Here is an 18,047-nt window from a genome sequence, read left to right as displayed (position 1 = left end):
TTGGAGTCTGTACAGGAGTGTGTTGGCATGCTGTAAAGTGTTGTAGGTTGGTTGTTTTTTATTCCTGTCCTTATCTGGACTTACGACAAAGCATGAAAAAGAACAAGTGGAGCGGAAAATGGCACGATGTCTCATCAGTTGTTTCCTCCTCGCCCTTCTCCTGTTCCTCTCCTCCTTTTATCTGTCAAGTAATTGGTTTTATAAGTGCTTTAGCTCTAACAGAAAATAGGTTCTGAGGACAGGAGCAGGTTCTGTTTGTACACAATAGCACCCTGAAGAAGTGTGGAAATTGCATAGTGAGGTGTGGAAATAGAGAAGCAAGTGTGAAAGAAGTGTGCAAGTAGGTTGCTCCCTACTAAAAAGGATTCATGGAAGCAAATGACTTCCTGACTGAAATGTGAACCTAAGATGATAAAAAGTGTGCTTTTTCCACTGTTGAAGGCAATTGCTAAATTTCACTAAGAGAAAGAGGCCGCTGGTGATGGTCTGGTATCACTGCTAGCAATTTATGTTTTTTGGCAAGGTTCAGGTTAATGCTGTAGTTTCTTCTAATAGCAGCAGCATTTGGAGCAATTCTGAAGTGATCTTGCCTGCATCTTTTGTTACTTGTGCTGGCACAAAGTTCTGTGACACCATGTGGTGAACCTCATTGTAGGCTGATTGAGGATTAGGACCAACTTTTCTTGCCTGGGTTAATATAGTTAAAACCTTATCAGCTTTGTGGTACCTTTTGCAGTGCATCTGCACAAGCGTCTTGGCACAAGTAGATAAAATAGCTGGGGAAAAGCTATTCTGTAATATAGCTCATGAATGAGGGTTATAAAAGGAAAAGGAATAGCTCTTTCAAAGCTATTTACTGTGCAGCCGAACTGGGCATAAAAATAACATGTACAGGACATAGTACTCTTTTTCACTTGTGTAAGCTGTGTGGGGATCAAGTACCTCCCTTTGATGTTGTAAAATACTGGCTGCAGCTTTTTACTGCTCTGTTAAATGACATGCTAATTTTCCAAGCTGGTGTAATTCAGCCACTGAGTGCATGCTCAGTTATGTTGTACAGCCTTGTCCTGCACCTGCCTTCAGGAAAATTACTGAATGAGCTGTTGTAGAAGCAGGAAGGTTGTCCCAAGCTCTTTTCCTCAATTTGGGTACTGTAGGTCACATGATAGTGTCCCTGGTTGCTCAACTCTACCTCACAAAAGAGTTCTGTGAGCACATAGTGGCTTTCATGGGTTGACAGCAGCACTAAATCAAATAACTGGTCTCTATTCCCTTGAACTCTCAAAACTTTCATAAAGCTCAAAAGTCCTGGATTTTTCTGTATATTCTGACTAAACTTGTGCCTTTTTTCATATTTGTGTAGAGAATCTCATGTTGGTTTGTGGAGTAACAGCATGTGAGCTGTAGGACTTCAAGATGTGGTTTTAAGAAAGAAACATGAGCACTGCCAGTCAAGGGCTTGTGGAAGGAACAAGTTTTACTGTAAAACCCCTTCAAGGAATGTGGGATTTTGTTATTTTTAATTTTTGAGTCTTATTTGTGTTGAAAGATGTAGAATTAGATTGACTTCCTCAGAGGAAAAGCCACTGGTCAGACTATTTAATCACTTCTTTACATCCTGAGAAAAGGTCAAAGTGTTCCTCATCACTATTTCATATCCAGTCATATTTGGAGGGTATTTGGTACAGAAAAGGAGCTCTGGCATGACCTACTCAAACTGAGTCACATCTGTATGGTGGTGGTTAAATTAGTATTTGAATGATAAACAATGGCTTCCCTTTGGTTTGGAAAGGATGCTGATAAATTGGAGGAACTCAAATATACTTGGAAACTGGAAAAAATGCCTTGAAATTAATGCCATTAATTTTAAAAGTATGAAGATGAAGTTGTCATTCTGAGAATAATGAGGAGAGATAGCACAGGCTGTGAAGTCCTTAATGCAGTACATTGGAGTGTAGAAGAATAGCCAGAATTATTTTTGTTACAGTTGGCTTCTGCTAGCAAAGAACACTTAAAATTAGTGATGTAAATTATAATTTGTTGTCAGCCTCACTTGCATGGCTCTTCCACTTAATTCAGACTAGGTGTCTTTTTGAGTGAGTATTTTAATGAAAGAGCAGCTGTTAAGATTCAAAAAACCAGCTGAAACTTGCACTGTCCTAAATGTTGTACCACACGTTTCCTTTCCTTTTGAACATAGTCTCTCCAGCTGCACAAAAGAGATTCTATTTGTGAACAACTAGATCCATTTCTTGGCATGGAGTAAACAATTCTAACCTCAGGTGAAACTTGTAGTTTCATTGTTTTGTGTGTCTGTCTTAAAATATGCCATTATTTCCCTAATAAATTCTCCAGAGGCATGAGATCTTGGTGGATGTTTCAACATCTATTCAAAAAGCAGTAGTTGCAAGATGGATGTTTCCTCTTCAGGAAAGTGACCTTGTTGAATAATTTGGCCTTATTCTAAGGAAAATTTCCTTTACACAGAGGGTAGCAGACTTCCCTATCAAGGTTCTTAGCAATTGCAAGCTCTTTTGAAGGATAATCACAAAATAAAGTATTCATTGAGGAAGCTTCAGGTAGATCTTAGCACAAAGGGAATGAGTGGGGGAGGGTAAAGTGTGGCCGGCCCAGGAGAGCTGATAAACTGGTTCAGTGCCCTGTTACAGTAATATCTAAGTGGGACTTGTGCCATGTGCTGTATAGATAAAAAATCCTCCTTCCTATAAAGAATTTACAGCCTGACAGGGTCTCCTCAAGTTTGGGCTTTCAGATGTGGCAAATATACACCAGCAGACATTGTTTCCAAGTATTTTAGTTTCAGTTATAGAAAGACAAGAATATATTGTAAAGGGGATTTGTTACTTACTGTCCTCTTAATCACTCAACCTTGATTTCAGTGCTTTGAGCTTTTGCTGGAAATGGTGCAGCTTTACTCTCCCTTTCAGCATGTGATGTCACATGTGATGCTCTTACAGTTTCTGGTCTGAATCTCCAAAGAATTAGCAAAGAATTTTTTTGTGACTGAGCAGGATTCTGTATAAAGGATCCCAAGTTGCAGAGGAAATATGTCTGCTCTGTCATGGAACTGAGCACTGACTTCTCCAGAAGCTGGACAGCTGTAAGGATAAGGTTGCAGTCTGAGTTAGAGAACACTGGAGTTCTCTGGAGGACAAATTGTCTGTGTGTATGTGATCCTGCTTTTTCCCTGAAAAATGGTTTCAGTGCTGTGCAGCTGTCAAAGATAAAGTAGTTTAGTCTCTACCTGATGGACAGGGCTTTTTGAGGTGGTAAAAGTACAGTTAATCAAAAAACTTGGGCATTCATGAAGAGATCCTTATTAAAGATGCATTTGGCTGAAAACTGTAAAAACGAAGTATCAACTGCCACATAGGATTGTCCTTGAGGTTCTTTTCCTTATAAGCATTGAATATCTTAGCCTCTGTGAATAAATAGTCCTTTAAACATCCCTGACTATTATGCTCATATTAACTTGTCTTGCTGCCCTTTTCATCTGGCTCAGGAGTGAGACTTTTTGACACTGAATTTTGTAACAAAAACACATTTTCCATAGCTTCTGTCTGATAGTTGAATAGGTTGATACTGCCTTTCACTTGGGGAATGCTGGAAAGGAAGAGTTTGTTGGAATAACTTATCTGTAAGTCTCTAATTTGTCCATTTCCCATTCAGGGACAACTGAAATGTAACTACTGTTACCTTAATGTGCTTCTGTGTTTCACATGAAGCTGGTACCTGATTAAAGTAAATGATGGATACTGGCTTTTTAAGTGTAATTCTATAGAGCCAGCAAGTTGCAGACTTCAAATAGTTTGAATTGGGCTAATTCACAGCAAATCCAATGGAGGTTTAAACTTGGGGTTCTACTCTTGACATAAAGTAGCTTCTTTAAAGGAGGTTATAAATGCATCTACAGATGTATTTACACAGTAAAATTGAAATGGTTTGTCTCATATGCAGATGCTGATGAAAAATAAGATTAAAAATCTCATCACTCTTATCATTTCATCTGTTCTGTTATTTCCTACCTGTGAAACAATAACACCAAGGGAATATTACCACAGCTCAGTGTGTGTCTCTGTGGGGCTCAAGGATATAAAGTTGTCACTAGCACTATGTGCTGCTGTACAGAGGAAAAAAAAAAGCTTTGTAGCCCAAGGATGTTTGTTTAAAAATTGACTTTGTATCTGGAAAGGAAGTGTATGTACAATGCTATCTTCTTTGGCTGTACACAAAGAACAATGTTCACATAAAGTGTGTTGCTGTTTTTTAAAGCAATCTTCCTCTCCATCCTGAGATGGTGGTGGGGGAGTGAATAATGACCCTTGGGCTGATGGAGCTGTGAGCCACTTATTTATAGCTCCTTTATAGGAGGCTGGATTGCAAGCTCTGTGCTTTGTCTGAGAAATCTAGACCATTGAGTGCCTTTGCAGTAATATTTTTTAGGTAAATTAGTTATAAACTTGTCTTACTGTGCAGATGCTACTGGTGAGGCTTCATTCGAGGCCTTTACACACAAACCTTGTTTTAAGTGTGGCTGTTGTGTTGTTTTTCACCAATAAGCTGAGATTTAAAAAGCAGTCAGTCTGCTAAAGATATTTTGATAATAGGAAAGATTTTTTTATTGGCTTTTCTACTTTGAAGAAATAAAAAAAGTTTCACTGCATTGATTATAAGAAAATGTAAAATACTAATAAAGCCTCATTGGAACCATGTTTATGGTGGTGAACTTAAAGACCTTGTATTTTAAATTAGATAAGCTATTCTTGTCCTTTAGTTGAGGATGAAGTGTTTTGCCTTCTAGCCTTAAGATTGAAAATGAAAACCAAACCACCAGATTGTAATTTCTTCTCTATTGAAACAAGAATTGGATCAAAGCTTTTTCATTAAGGATGAATTATCACTTCTAATTTTCCAGTTTATTCATATGGGCTAATGTTGTAACTCTTGAAACAGTTTGATACGTAGCAGTGCATCAGAAAACATTACAAATAATTAAGTGCCAGAGGCTTATTTATAAAGATCAGCTGTTCAGGAATTTCTTCAAGTTACACTGGAAAACTCCATCTTTTTAAAGACATTGTTACATATACATATAGGAAAACTAAAAACTGCATGCAGTTTCCTTGAAGTGAATGCTGACGCTTTCCACAGTTAAAACTTTCTTTTTCTGATTGATTTCAGTACTCATCTGAGAAGCTGAACAAAAGTGGCAGCTTGTTCCCTTTCGAAATCAATGGTAAGTTCTTCAGAAACCTTAGCTGTGTTTTACTGAGGTAATTGGTATAGCAAGCAGCCTTTCTTTTGTAAATAAGGTGAGGGGGATGGAGCATGCTGCTGTAGAGCCTGCTGGTTTAAGCTGGTCTTTGAACAATACTGGGAATAGCTGGTTGTTAGTTTTGTACTTGTGATCTGCTTTGCATAGTAAAAAGCCCTTGTAACACTTTTTTTTTGTTCAATATCTGCCTTGGTGTACAGAAGCACACTAATGCTGTTTTTCATGTTAAACATCTTCAGATTTCTCAGCTAGTAGAAATCTTTGTATACCTTATTATATTCTTTGCCACATAGACCATCCAGCATGATGCAAACCATAAACTGGAGTCCAGGTGCCCTCATAGAAGTGTTATTTGCTTTTATTCCCCCTTGGTCCTATTAGAATAAGTTTTATCTAGCAAAAACAAAAGTTCCAGTTATTGATATGTAAACTGTACTGCCTCATTAAGGGGTGGACTTTGAATTTTGCATGTTATGTTTTCTCTGAGCATGGAGGACTTTTATTTGCTCAGTGGGATTGCTCATAAAACGTGAATCTTGGTTTGTGAGGTCTCAAAGGCAAATGGTGCTTTGTCTTAAATAGCATTACCAACTAGGCAGGTATCCTGGTGGGTGTCTTGTTATAGACCACCCAACCAGGATGAAGAGAGACAGAAAATATTCTGTAAGCAGCTGGGAGAAGCCTCACAATTGGTAGTTCTTGTCGTTGTGAGGTACTTCAACTTGCCAGATGTCTTCTGGAAATACAATACAGCAGAGGGGAAGCAGCCTAGGAGGTTCCTGGACTGTGTGGAAGAAAACTCCCTGATGCAGCTGATGAATGAGCTCAGCCAGGGGAGACACTCTGCTGGACCTGCTGGTTTGGAACAGAGAAGGATTGGTGCTGATGTGGTGGTCAGAGGCTGCCTTGGGTACAGTCACTGGGGTTTTTGATCCTTGGAGAAAGAAAGAGTCAGGGATTAGAAGAACTGCCACCTTGAACTTCTGGGGGGCAGACTTCAGCCTGTGTGGGAAGCTGGTTGGCAAAATCCCTTGAGAGGCAGTCACAGTCCTGAATGACAGAGGAGTCTAGAAGGGTGGATATGTTTTTTAAGCAGGAAATGGTAAAGGTGCAGGAGCAGGGTATCCCATGTGCTGAAAGATGAGCCAGTGGGGGAGAAGATTGGCCTGATTGAACAGAGAGCTTTGGTTGGAGCTCAAGGCTAAAAAACATAAAGCCGGGAGAGTTGACCTTCGGAGGGAGGGAAAGGCAACTCAGGAGGGCTACAAGGATGTTGTCAGTTTATGCAGGAAGAAAATTAGAAAGGCCAGAGTCCAACAAGACCCTAATCTGGCTACTGCCATAAAACACAATAAAAATATTTCTATAAATGAATTAGCAACAAAAGGAGGGCTAAGGAGAATCTCCATCTTTGACTGGATGCAAGGAAGAATATAGGGACAAAGGATGATGAAAAGCTTTGGTGCTTAATGCCTTCTTTAACAGTAAGACCAGTTGTTCTTTGGGTACTCAGCTCCCTGAGGTGGAAGACAGGGATGGGGAGCAGAATAAAGCCCCCATAATCCAAGGGGAAATGGTCAGAGATCTGTTATATCACTGAGACCCACCCAGGTCTGGATGGGATCCACCCAAGAGGACTGAGGGAGTTCATGGATGGGCTCACTGAGCCACTCTCCATCTACCAGCAGTCCTGGCTCCCTGGGTAGGTCCCAGGTGACTGGAGGTGACCAAATGTGACACCCATCTACCGGAAGGGCCTGAAGGAGGATCAGGGCACTACAGGCCTTTCAGTCTGGACTTTATGGAAGGCAGGTCCTGCTTGACCAACCTGATCCACTTCTCTAACAAGCTGACCTGTCTTGGGCAATGAGGGAAAGGCTTCTCCTAAACAGGTGACAGGACAAGAGGCCTCAAATTGCACCAGGGGAGGCCTAGACTGGATGTTAGCAAAAATTTCTTCACTGGAAGGGTTGTCAAGTATTGAAACTGGCTGCCCAGGGCAGTGGGGGAGTCACCATCCTTGCAGGTATTTAAAAGACATGTAGATATGGCACTTGGGACATGGTTTAGTGGTGAACTTGGTGGAGTTAAGTTAATGGTTGGACTCTGATCTTAGAGCTGTTTTCCAGGCTAAATGATTAGATGCTTCTGCCATGTAAACAATTGAAACATAGGTTCAACTCTTGACTTTTTTTTTCTACATTAAACTTTTAAATAAGCCTCCTAGCCTGGAAGAAAGCTTCCTAAGGATTTTAAAAAATCAGGTGAGTCCTGAAATTTCCTGAGCTAGGAAATTGTCCTACAGTAGATGCTAGGAGTTTCAAACATTATCTGGGTCCCGTTGTGTTGGCTCTTTTACTTGCATTGAATTATGGATGGTCCCTGCCTTGAAGAGCTTGCATGCTTAAGGCAAAGCACAGTATGTGGTTGTACCCATCTGAAAGAATGGAGGAGGAAGGACAGAGGAATTCTAATAAAACATGTTTGAATAGGCCAGCTGTCTGCACAGTTAAATGATTTTGAGACAATAGGGTGTTCTTTAAATAAGATCCAAATAAACAGGATAATCCATGACATACTTTGGGCATGGAACATGTACAACTATTTGGGTTTGCAACTTTTAAAGCTACTCAGCAAATCTTTTAGCTGTTGATTACTCTAAAACTTAGTTTAGAAAGTCAACCATAAGAATATATTAGTATTTAGTGTTTAGGTTCTATCTAGCTTCTTAAAATAGGTGTATGAGAAAAAATGGGTATTTTAAATGTCCTTTCTTTAAAGCCGGGATAAATGAAACTTATTTGGCTAATTGGTTTAAATTAGCAAATTTTCTAACCAAGCATGAAGCACTGTTAGCTGGCCAACAGTTTTGCTGCTTTTCAATTTGCAAATCCAAAGTCTGCTGTAGTTCTTCTTACACTTCATTGTATAATGTGGAGGAACAGCTGTAAAATGTGCAGAATGTTCTCAAAGAAACGCTTCACAAAAGAGTGAGAGGCTGTGCTGGCAGACTGCTTTTAACCCAGCACTGCCACTTCAGATGAGAAGTTGTGCACTATGGCTGCGTTCACAGTAAAACTTGCAGGAGGTTCTTAAGGGGTACTTTATTTTATGCATTAAATTAAGATCTGGGTTATTTTCTTATATTCAGAGTGTAAGGGGGGGAAGGCAACAGTCTTCAGTCTGATTTAACTTTATACTGCTTCTAATTTAAAGTAAAGCTTCTCTGAGCAGAGAATGTGAACACCCTTTGCAAGTTTTCTTTAATGAAGTGTTCTTAATAGAAAAGTGTAAGAGCTAAATGAAGAACAGCAGTCTGAAGTGATTATCTTGCTCTTGCATTTAAAAAAAAGGTTCCATGATGGTGTCTCATGTTGTTAATCTGTTTTGGTTGTACCTGAGGTTGTTTGCTATTACATGATTTAAATTGTTGTATGTGCTGTACACTAGGAAACTGTCCCTGTTGCTCATTGAAAAAAAAATTGTAATTCAGTATAAAGGAAAAAGTATTAATAAGGTACATATATATATTGGAATACCTGGATTGGTTTCTGATGAAATACTTTGGTCTTTGTGGTTTTTTGAATTTTCTACTTTTTTGGGGGGAGTGAAGTTTTGATTGAGAGCACGGTATTTATGGCTCATCCTTCTAAAGGTGATTTTACATTAAACTAGGCTTAAAACAAATTGTCCTTTTCCCTTTTCATCTTTATCACCTGTATCTTTTTTTGCTTTCAGAAGACAGTCCCTGGAAAGCTTTAAATGGGGGTTACCCAATCCATCCTGACACAACCAGGAATTCAGCTTACCCTTTCCCAGCGTGCCCGTTCAGCACCAGCGCTGCCAGCAATGGCAGCGTGCCATGGCAGCAGGAACCCTCCAGCACGTCCATGGTGTCAGGATGGATCAGCGAGTTAAACCTCAACGAGAACTCGGGTCAGCCCCTGGCACCGCCCACCAAGCGCCACTGCCGGTCCCTGTCGGAGCCGGACGAGCTGGCTCGGTGCCGCTCGCCCTGGAAGCCCGGCAGCTCCAAGGTTTGGACTCCTGTGTCTAAGAGACGCTGTAACAGCGGCGGCAGCGCGACCTTGCAGCGCTGCAACAGCCACGGAAGTGCCACCTTGCAGAGAAGCACAAGCATCAGCCTGCCACAGAACATCCTGTCCCTAAACAACGTCTTCACCATCACCAGCTTCAACACGTCTCCGGTACCCAGACCTTCCTCGGCCAGCAGCGGGTTTGTGGACAGCAGCGAGGGCAGCACGAGCTCCAGCACCCGCTGGAATTCCGGAGGCCCTTGTGACTTTAACCCAAGGCGCCGCCTCTCCCTCTCCCAGGAGCACATCACCGAGACAGGAAATCTCTTGCCTTCAGCCAACAGCACTCCCACCTCCACACCCGAGCTCAGCCGGCGGCAGGGCCTGCTGAGGTGCCGCTCGCAGCCCTGCGTCCTGAACGAAAAGAAAAGCCGGCTGAAGCGCAGACGGGAGGAGGATGTACGATGGAACAGGCCATCGTTAGACTTTTTTAAAATGACACGGGTGAGATTTTACTTTCCTCGCTGTGGGAAGGGAGCTCTTGCAGAAAGGCTGGCTCTAGATCAGCGGCACTGTTGTGTGGTTGTTGCAGATTTGCTTGTGCCCCGTATCACCTTCAGCAGGAGATCAGGTTGCTTGCACTATACCCTAAAGCAACTTATATTTTGCCTGTGAAACACAGTTCTTGAAGTCCATTCTTCTTGTTATAGAATGCTGAGGGGTCTGAAAAGATGCTTAAAGCAGAGGCCACAGAGACATGACTTGCTTTTTGAAAAGCAGGGAAATCATGGCAATGGAGTAGACACAGTAGCAAAGAATTTATACCACCGTGTTCCCAAATGCGATGATTTCTGAGGAATCTTAGTGCAAATCTGTTTGATTAAGCCTGCTCTTAGTTTGAATAATTCCATAAAGCTAAATAAGAGCAAGCAAACCCCTGCATAAATGGATTAAAGAAGCTGCTATTAAGCAGTTGTAAAGAGATAGTGTTCTAATAATGACAACTCCAGGTGCTCCAGCTCAATGGAGAGGTGTTTTATTTGAGAATTTTATTTGGAATTCTGTCTCCCTCCTCATGAGAGTAAAGGTGCTGATTCTAGAAAAGAAACTAGAAAACTTCAGTTCATGCCTATACTTTGCATGTAATACAAGTGCATGTAACAGAGCTCACTTTTTGAGGTTTCTTTAGAAGCCATAGAGTTGAGCGCTACAGTTCAGAATGTAAAACTGAATCTAACATGGTCAGAGAACACTTTGTGCTTGTGACTGTAACCCTGCTGCCTTCAAGAGATACCAGACTTAGAAGGCTTGTGTGACAGATCTGTTATGACTACTGGTGAGGAGGCAGTTTGATACCAAAAGCAGCAATAAAATTGTAAGGAAGATACATAGTTGTGCACCAGTGTCCCTGGATATGATGCACTGTGCAAAAGGAAAGCTGAACAGGGCACAATGTTGGCTAAAACACGCAGCTTGTGATACCCCAGTATTAGTAGGCTTTACATCAAAATACATGGGGAAAAATACCAGTAAGATAAATACTGGAACTATCTGTTGCTAACTAATTTATATCCGCTTGGGTAAAGGTCTCTATGATAACTGTCCTTCCCTTCTACTTTTGTTAAACAACTTCCTTACATCTTAAAAGTTGTTCTTCTTTAAAAATATAACATTTTTGGTGAAGCTGTGGGGGTAGAAAAATCTGTTCAGTTACTGACAGGGTTGGTAACCAGTTCTGTTCTAGATATGACTAGACAGTGTTCTAAGTTTTGGCTAAGATGCAAGTTTACTAGTTAGCTAATCAGATCTTACCTGTTTCTCTGTGTTAATCACTGCTGGGATTAGTTTGCTAATCTAGACCAGAAGTATTATTGGATTTGCCTTTTAACTGCCTGTGTGGTCTAGTGCAGGTTTCTTTATGTAAAATTTAAAACCTGCCCCTTTTTTTGGCTAGACTAGATGCTTGCATTCTTCAGGCTCTGGAGGTGAGATGCAATATTTCAGGCTACTGAATAGCTTCAGTTGCTCAGATCTTACACCTTTTAAATAATCCGTACAGCAATGTGTATGGAGGAAACCTGTTATAGCCCATGTCTACAGGAAACTTTTTGGCTGTTTAGATTTGCTGCAGAAGTGTATATGACACTAATATCTAGCCAGTCTTGACTACTTTTTCCTGTAAGACTATACTGAAGTGATGATTTCATAAGTAATTTATTCTGCAGTATCAAGGCCTGATATTTTCTTTGCAGCTATTTCAGTAGAATCTTCCTATTAAGATACTACTGTGTATTTAATCAAAGGCACAAACTATAGCTTGGAAATATATCAATTTCCAAACATGCTAAACTTTCGGTGAAAACATCTGTTTAAAAACTAGGCAAGTACTGGAAACATTTGAAGTAAGAATTGAATTAAGTTTCCAAGAAATAACAGGGGTTTTTTTAGAATGTCAGCTTGCTTACCCATTTTATTGTTGGAAGTCTTTATATCTTAACTTCTCTGCATGCCTCAAACCCTGGCAAAAGTATATGCTTTGTAACTTATATTGTGGTCTTAAGTGAAATTACTGCTGTGCAAAATATCATGAGCTGATACTACAGAAGGCTTGTTTTGAAGTGTCACACAAGGTGTCCTCTATCTGCATAGAGCTCAGGGAAGATCAGGGCTACCATTAGGGAAAGTTCAGTAAGACCTTCCTTTCATGTATCTTGATGGCTCCTTATTGTTTCCAAAAATACTTTTTCTCTGTGATTTCAAATTCACTTCCAAGTCAGTTAATGAAAGACCTCTGTTGAAAACAAGCACTTTCAAGGATTTTTGTTTTAAAGCTTTACTGGAAATATTTTGATGTTATCAAATCTTCCCAAAAAGCTCAACTTTTACCGAGTAGTTGCTCAAAACCAGGTCAGCAGTTAGATAATAGTGCTTATGGAGAACTTAACATGGGTCAAATATGATTTATGACAGATTTGGAGGTGGTATACTAGAGCCACAACTGCTTGAAGATGAAGGTTCTGGGGCTGCAGACATTTCTGCCAATGCTCTGGTATCCTGAGAGGTTGATGCAAACACCTGCTGAAGTTGCAGCAGGCTTCTCAGCAAGGAGTTCTATCAAATCACTGTTTATCAGCACTAAATGAATTATTTACTTTAGCTTGAAGCAAAGGCTGTTACATCTGAATGAAGATCTTGAATAGCTGTGGTCAGGTGAAAATTTAGAGGCAGAAGGGGATGAAAAGTGGTTTTAGTTTGATGTGTCTTGTTTTCTTGTTTTTGTTTTGGGCTTTTTTCATTCCTGAACTGGTTTTTTTGCTAGTTAAGTTCTGAAAACATACTTGTTGGTTGCTGCTTTGGTCCCTAATAATCTGATAAATGTTAGTGCTAGAAAATCAAAAGTCTGATTTTGAAAGCAAAGTTTCCATTGTCATTGCTTTTTAAGCTCAGAATTCATTGATAAGAAAATTCAGGTTATTAATTTATTCATGCCTATTCTTAATTTCTGTCCTTGCTCATGGCTTGCTCCTTCCACTGTTGCATCTTTAATATTCTGATTTCTGCCTTTATTTAGAAGAGATAAAGAAATTGGGCAGCTCTGAATACCATAAACTGTTTATTTCTATGTACTTTGACTTAGTTTTATTCTTCCACAGACCTTCACACTTCACTGCACTCCTCCTCTGATTTAGGTTTTCATGCCCTCTTGGGAAGGAATATGCCATATCTTCAATTCTCATGGAAAATGCTACATTAATATCCAGTAAAGTGAGTGATTCATGTATGTAGAAAGAGACTGAAGTGTTCAGGCAGATTGCTGTACACCCCTGCTTAGCTCTCACATAGTGCTAAATTCTGGAAGGATCTTTTTCTGGACTAGAAGCTGAAAATACAAACTTGTGAAACATCAGACCTTCTAGGACATGAAGACAGCTGTAAAAACAAGTGGAAGAGTCTGTAGGAAAAGATAACAAAATACGATAGCTGTTTTCAGCCCCTGAAGGCTCAAAATTACTTTCTCCATTCAGTTTTGTGTGCAGGAAGAGCTGTAGGAGTTGCAGCACAGCAGAACACGGTGTCTGTGCCCGCTGAGCATTTGTTCACAGCCACCCCAGGCAGAAGCTGGCTGCAGTGAGCAGTGTCAGCCTTCCCCCGTGGCAGCAGACACATCCCTGCAGTCACCCTGCTCTTTGGAGATGTCTGCGTGTGGCAAAGTCTCTCTGGGCTTGTGCTCTCCTGCAGCAGATCTGCTCTGGCTCAGAGGCTGCCACAGAATGAGTCAAGGTGGTGTTTAGACTGCTAACTGCACCATGAGAGGAGAGGAATGTTTCTTTACTGAAGTGGAAAGTGCTGAGTTTTTTCCAGTGTTCTGCTTCTTGAGTCACGTCAGTTGATCCTGAGGTGCGACAAGGGAAGAGCAGCCAAGAGGTTGCACATGGGTTTTTTTGTGTGTAAGCAAGTTTTACTGTGAGAGTGAGATTTAATTCTGTTTTAGATCAAACAAAACACTGTAGTTTGAAGTCTTTTTGGTGTTCAACATTCTTGTGTTATTCCTCCCCCATTGTGGTGGCATGAGGTTCCAGAAAGTAATAATTCTGGTATCATACTTAAAAATCCCAGACTATTTGTGTTTTCTGTGAAGTGGTGCTTGGTCTGTTTAAATAGTTAATACCAAATACCTGACTTTATTCACATAAGTAGTAGTTTCAGCTATTGAATCCTGGGACATCTCATGCATTAATTAACATTAGACTGATAAGGCAACACAACAAAGAGTTTCAAGAGTCTCTAAACAGTCAAGTAACTCAGAGACTGAAGTTGTAATTTCCTAGTACAGGGTGCTTCTTTTCTTAGAAATGCTTTAAAGTCATCTGGATTTTATGCTACTGGATTTTCTTGGTACTGAGAGATCCTGAGTGCCACACCAGGTCAGGACAAAACTGCAGCTGGCACCCTGCCCAACCACAGCAGCTGCTTTGAGGGATGCAGGAACAATGAATGTGCAATGTGATACTTCCTGCAGCATGGCCTGGCTCCTCCCAGGGTGCATCTTGGGGGCTTCAGAGAGTGCATCAGTGGTTCAAAGTCTGACAACCACTGAGATGTTTTCTGTTGATAATTAGCTTTTTTTACCCCATATCTTGGAGCCCCCACAGTGTTACACAACAGTTTAATTTTTGTAAGCAGTTCTTCATCCCTGCAACACCTGAATGCTTGATCAAGTCTTTCTTGAAATTTCAGCTCTTCAAGAGGCAAAACACTTGGATAACTTTGATCCTTAAAGTAAATTGAGCTCAAATTGCCTTATGAGTGTTGCCTTTGTGCTGCAGATAGCAGTGATGTAATGGCTCTATATAGTAACAAGGGCTTCTCACAGGGTGAGTGTGAACAAATGACTCAAATATGTTCATTCAACTTTGACCAAAATAGCAAAATTAGTATCACTTACATGTGAGAATAAGCAGCAGGACTAGTTGATGGTGATTTCCACAGCAGTTTAAGAACATATAGAAAGCAGAGGTGAATGTTGGGGTGGATATGTGTCCCTGAAGGGTGGGAGGAGGAGGCAGTACTTAATAAAGGGCAGAGCAGATGAGCAGTGTTGCAACTGAACTTGGGTCAGGTGGCTGCTGCTCTTATTACAGAGACTTTCCTGGTAACTCCTGATCTCTGTTGTGCAATCTCTGCATCCACTTACTTGTTTCACTTTGTGTGGGCCACTTTGTAGAAACCAGTGTGAATAGATACAAGGGTGAGCTGTAGTACTATTTATTTTATTTAGGTATATAAGCCAGGGTAGCAAAATAAGTGGTTGCAGTCTGAGAACTGCCAGCAATGACTGGTTTTTGTCCTTTGAGGTTACTGTAATGGTTAGTATGGGGACAGATTTATGAATTAGCCATACTGTGACCTCACTAAGTTTAAGCAAAGAAAATGTGGAAGCATTCTTGCTTCTTTGAATTCTTCTTGTGATTAGTGCACTGAAAGAGCTGCTCCCTTTTGTTCAGCTCTCTCCCAGGTTGCTGTTTTAGCATGTGCACGATAAAGAGGTGATAGCCAGTCCCTCATGAGCTCACAGGGTGCCTGCCCTGTGACTCAGGGTTGCACTGGCTAAAGTAGGTTAAGTGCTGGCTCATGAAGTTCATTCAGATTGTGTTCTGGAAATAGTAAACATGTTGCTTTAAATAGCTTGAGATGCTTATGTAAAGCTTGTCTCTTGTAGCCTCCTGTCTAAGTGGGAACAAACAGGTTGTTTGGGGTAGATGTAATTTCTGCTTGTGGAGTCAGCCAGGGCTGTTGTGTGCCCTGCACATGAGTGCAGTGTGATTTGGGGAAGGTCTTTAACACCACTGCAGCAGGTAATCACTTCAGCTCTTGTGATTCACTTGCAAGATGTACTACAGCATCTCTTGGTCAGAATGTAGGTCTGATTTTTCTACCTGTGTATGGCATGTTGCAATTCAGTGGTGCACTGATGGTGCAGCACTGCTCAGATAAAATAGATGGTAGATGGCCTTGCACTGTATGTGGGTATCTTGTGCTGCAGGGCACCCTCAATGCCCTTGGGTTTTGGAATATGGTTTGTGGAAAATACAATACAGATGAGTAATATGTACAGAAGGATTGGGCTGGGATTGATTTGGATCAATAAAATGGTAGCAAATATAGATGCGTAACACTAGTAGTTTCCCTTTGTGTAAGATTAAGACTGAAAAGAAAAGCTATGAATGAAGCAATTGAGCCAGGAACAGAATTTTAGTTCTTTTTTGAAAATTTAATACCTATTACTAGGGGAGCCTTTAACTTAACATTTAAAGAATAGAGCTAATTCTGGCCTACCTTTACTTTGAAAAACCCTCTGGGGACTTGGGCTTTTTTTTCTTCCTGTGGTGGCAATTTCTGTAAGCGATCATAAACCAAGAAAGCAAAAGATAACTTGATTTGTATTTCAAATATCAACATTGTATCAAAATTGCCTAGCTAAGTAAAACAGTGATTTAAATCCATTTTGTGTAATTCTAGGTATAAACATAATTTACAGCTGGAAATAAATTGTGAGCAATGGACCTCAAGTAGAATTTTTCTGCACTTTGCCCATGCAACATCTCCCTATGTACAAGAGGCTAAATACTTGGATAGTTCAGTGTGGTTTTTCTTTAAGAGTAATCTTGTCTTGGAGGACAAATGTCTCAATGAAAATGGGTACAGAAAGATACTTGCAGGTTTTCTAAGCTTCAGTAGAGTTTAACTCCTGCTATGCCTGCAGGATTTTGAACAATGAAGTGCAAGTTGGCTTCTATCTGCTAGAGGTTGGTCAAGCTATATTTGTTCGATGTAAATCAATTAAGAGGCCAGAGTATTGCTAAGATCATGAAGAAATTCTCTTTGGAGAGGAACAGGTATGTGGAAGGTAGGAGCAGTTTCTTGAGATGCCTCCTCCTGTGGCATTTACTTTCTGAGCAAACTTCAGTGATGGCCCATGGCAGTCCCAGCACCACTGTCACTGCTGGAAGAGCACAGGTTATTCCTGGGCTCTGCACCTCTCTAACAACAGATGTCTAATAAATCTCCAAGTATTTGGACTTAAATTGTATGTTAAATTTGCCTTTCTGAAGTTAAGCATTGTGCATCTGCTATGTAGTGTGATTAAACCTCCCATATTCTCAAATTAAATAAAAAATAGTGTACAGTAGTTGGAATCAAATTTTGTGTGAGTAGCTATTTACATTTGGCTATCAATCTGTAAAAAACAATTGTGGAAATCATGGCTGAAGAAAGATGTCCAAAATCATCCTGTCTCATTCTCTGTTGATGCATGATTACTTCTCACAATATATATTTTTTTAGTATATGGCCCACTGTAGTCTTTTAAATGCCTCCAGGGATGTGGTTTCCGTAACAGATAAGTGTCTTTTGTGGGAAGCAGGGGCAGTTTTGCCTAAGCTATAAAAATTATATAAACTCACTTAAGATAGTGTCATGTATTTTTGTATCTGTTTCCTACTGTCATGATATTTCATGGAAATAGAACTTCAATCTTCCTGCTCCTCTAGTTAATAAAAACTAGTGAGATGTCTTATTCTCCATTTGAAAGCAACTTCTGCAGGAGCAAGAGGAGGAACAGCAGATATTAAATGTGGTACCAACAGCCTGGGAGCCTGTATCCAACTACACTTCTCTGCTTTGTGAAAAATTTATGAATGACTCTGCTTTTTTGGCCTGGAATTTTTTTTTTTCCATGAGTTAGATAATTATACATGAGCAGGAGATTTGCTCTGAAAAATAATAGCCAGGGATCAGAGCTTCGAGGACTTCAGTAGTGCTGAGTCCTGAGGTGTTCAGCTAGATCCCCATTTCCAGTCAAATGTTTAGCCTTTCCCCAATAGTTAGGTCTCTTAATTTAAACCTCTTCAAAGTACTCCAGTAAAATAAGGTTGATGAAGTGAGTATTTTGTAGAAAGTGGTGAACCTTTTTCAGTCATCTTAAGCCTTATTTGCCCTATTTTGTAAGGTGTTATACAGATAGTACTTCCTATGTTGAAGTACTTATCCTAGAAATACTCAAATGCTGGTTTCAAAACTTAAAAAATTCTTTAACATGTATTGCATCAGAATAAAAAGCCTGTGAGTGGGCTTAAGCTCCAGATATTTAAAAGAAACCCCTAACAACCAAAAGAACAACCTCCCCACCACAACTTTATTTTATGCCATTATAA

At 40.3% G+C, this 18,047-nt stretch overlaps 1 protein-coding gene across 2 annotated transcripts in view; it reads left to right on the top strand.

Annotated features, from left to right (window-relative positions):
* Window positions 1-18,047, top strand: part of FAM53A (family with sequence similarity 53 member A) — a 70,205-nt gene that overhangs the window by 22,382 nt on the left and 29,776 nt on the right. Inside the window, exons 3-4 of one of the 2 annotated variants that reach the window (XM_083862394.1) lie at window positions 5,203-5,257; window positions 9,038-9,837. In XM_083862394.1, the coding sequence (XP_083718520.1) occupies window positions 5,203-5,257; window positions 9,038-9,837 (855 nt within the window). Of the gene's footprint in view, window positions 1-5,202; window positions 5,258-9,034; window positions 9,838-18,047 lie in introns of both variants that reach the window. The other variant, XM_083862393.1, reaches the window with a different exon arrangement.

The sequence above is a fragment of the Zosterops lateralis genome (genome assembly GCF_965231275.1).
Source record: "Zosterops lateralis genome assembly, chromosome: 5".
Lineage (NCBI taxonomy): Eukaryota > Metazoa > Chordata > Aves > Passeriformes > Zosteropidae > Zosterops > Zosterops lateralis.
The sequence above is the reverse complement of the archived record's forward strand: the minus strand, read 5'-3'. Positions and strand labels throughout refer to the sequence as shown.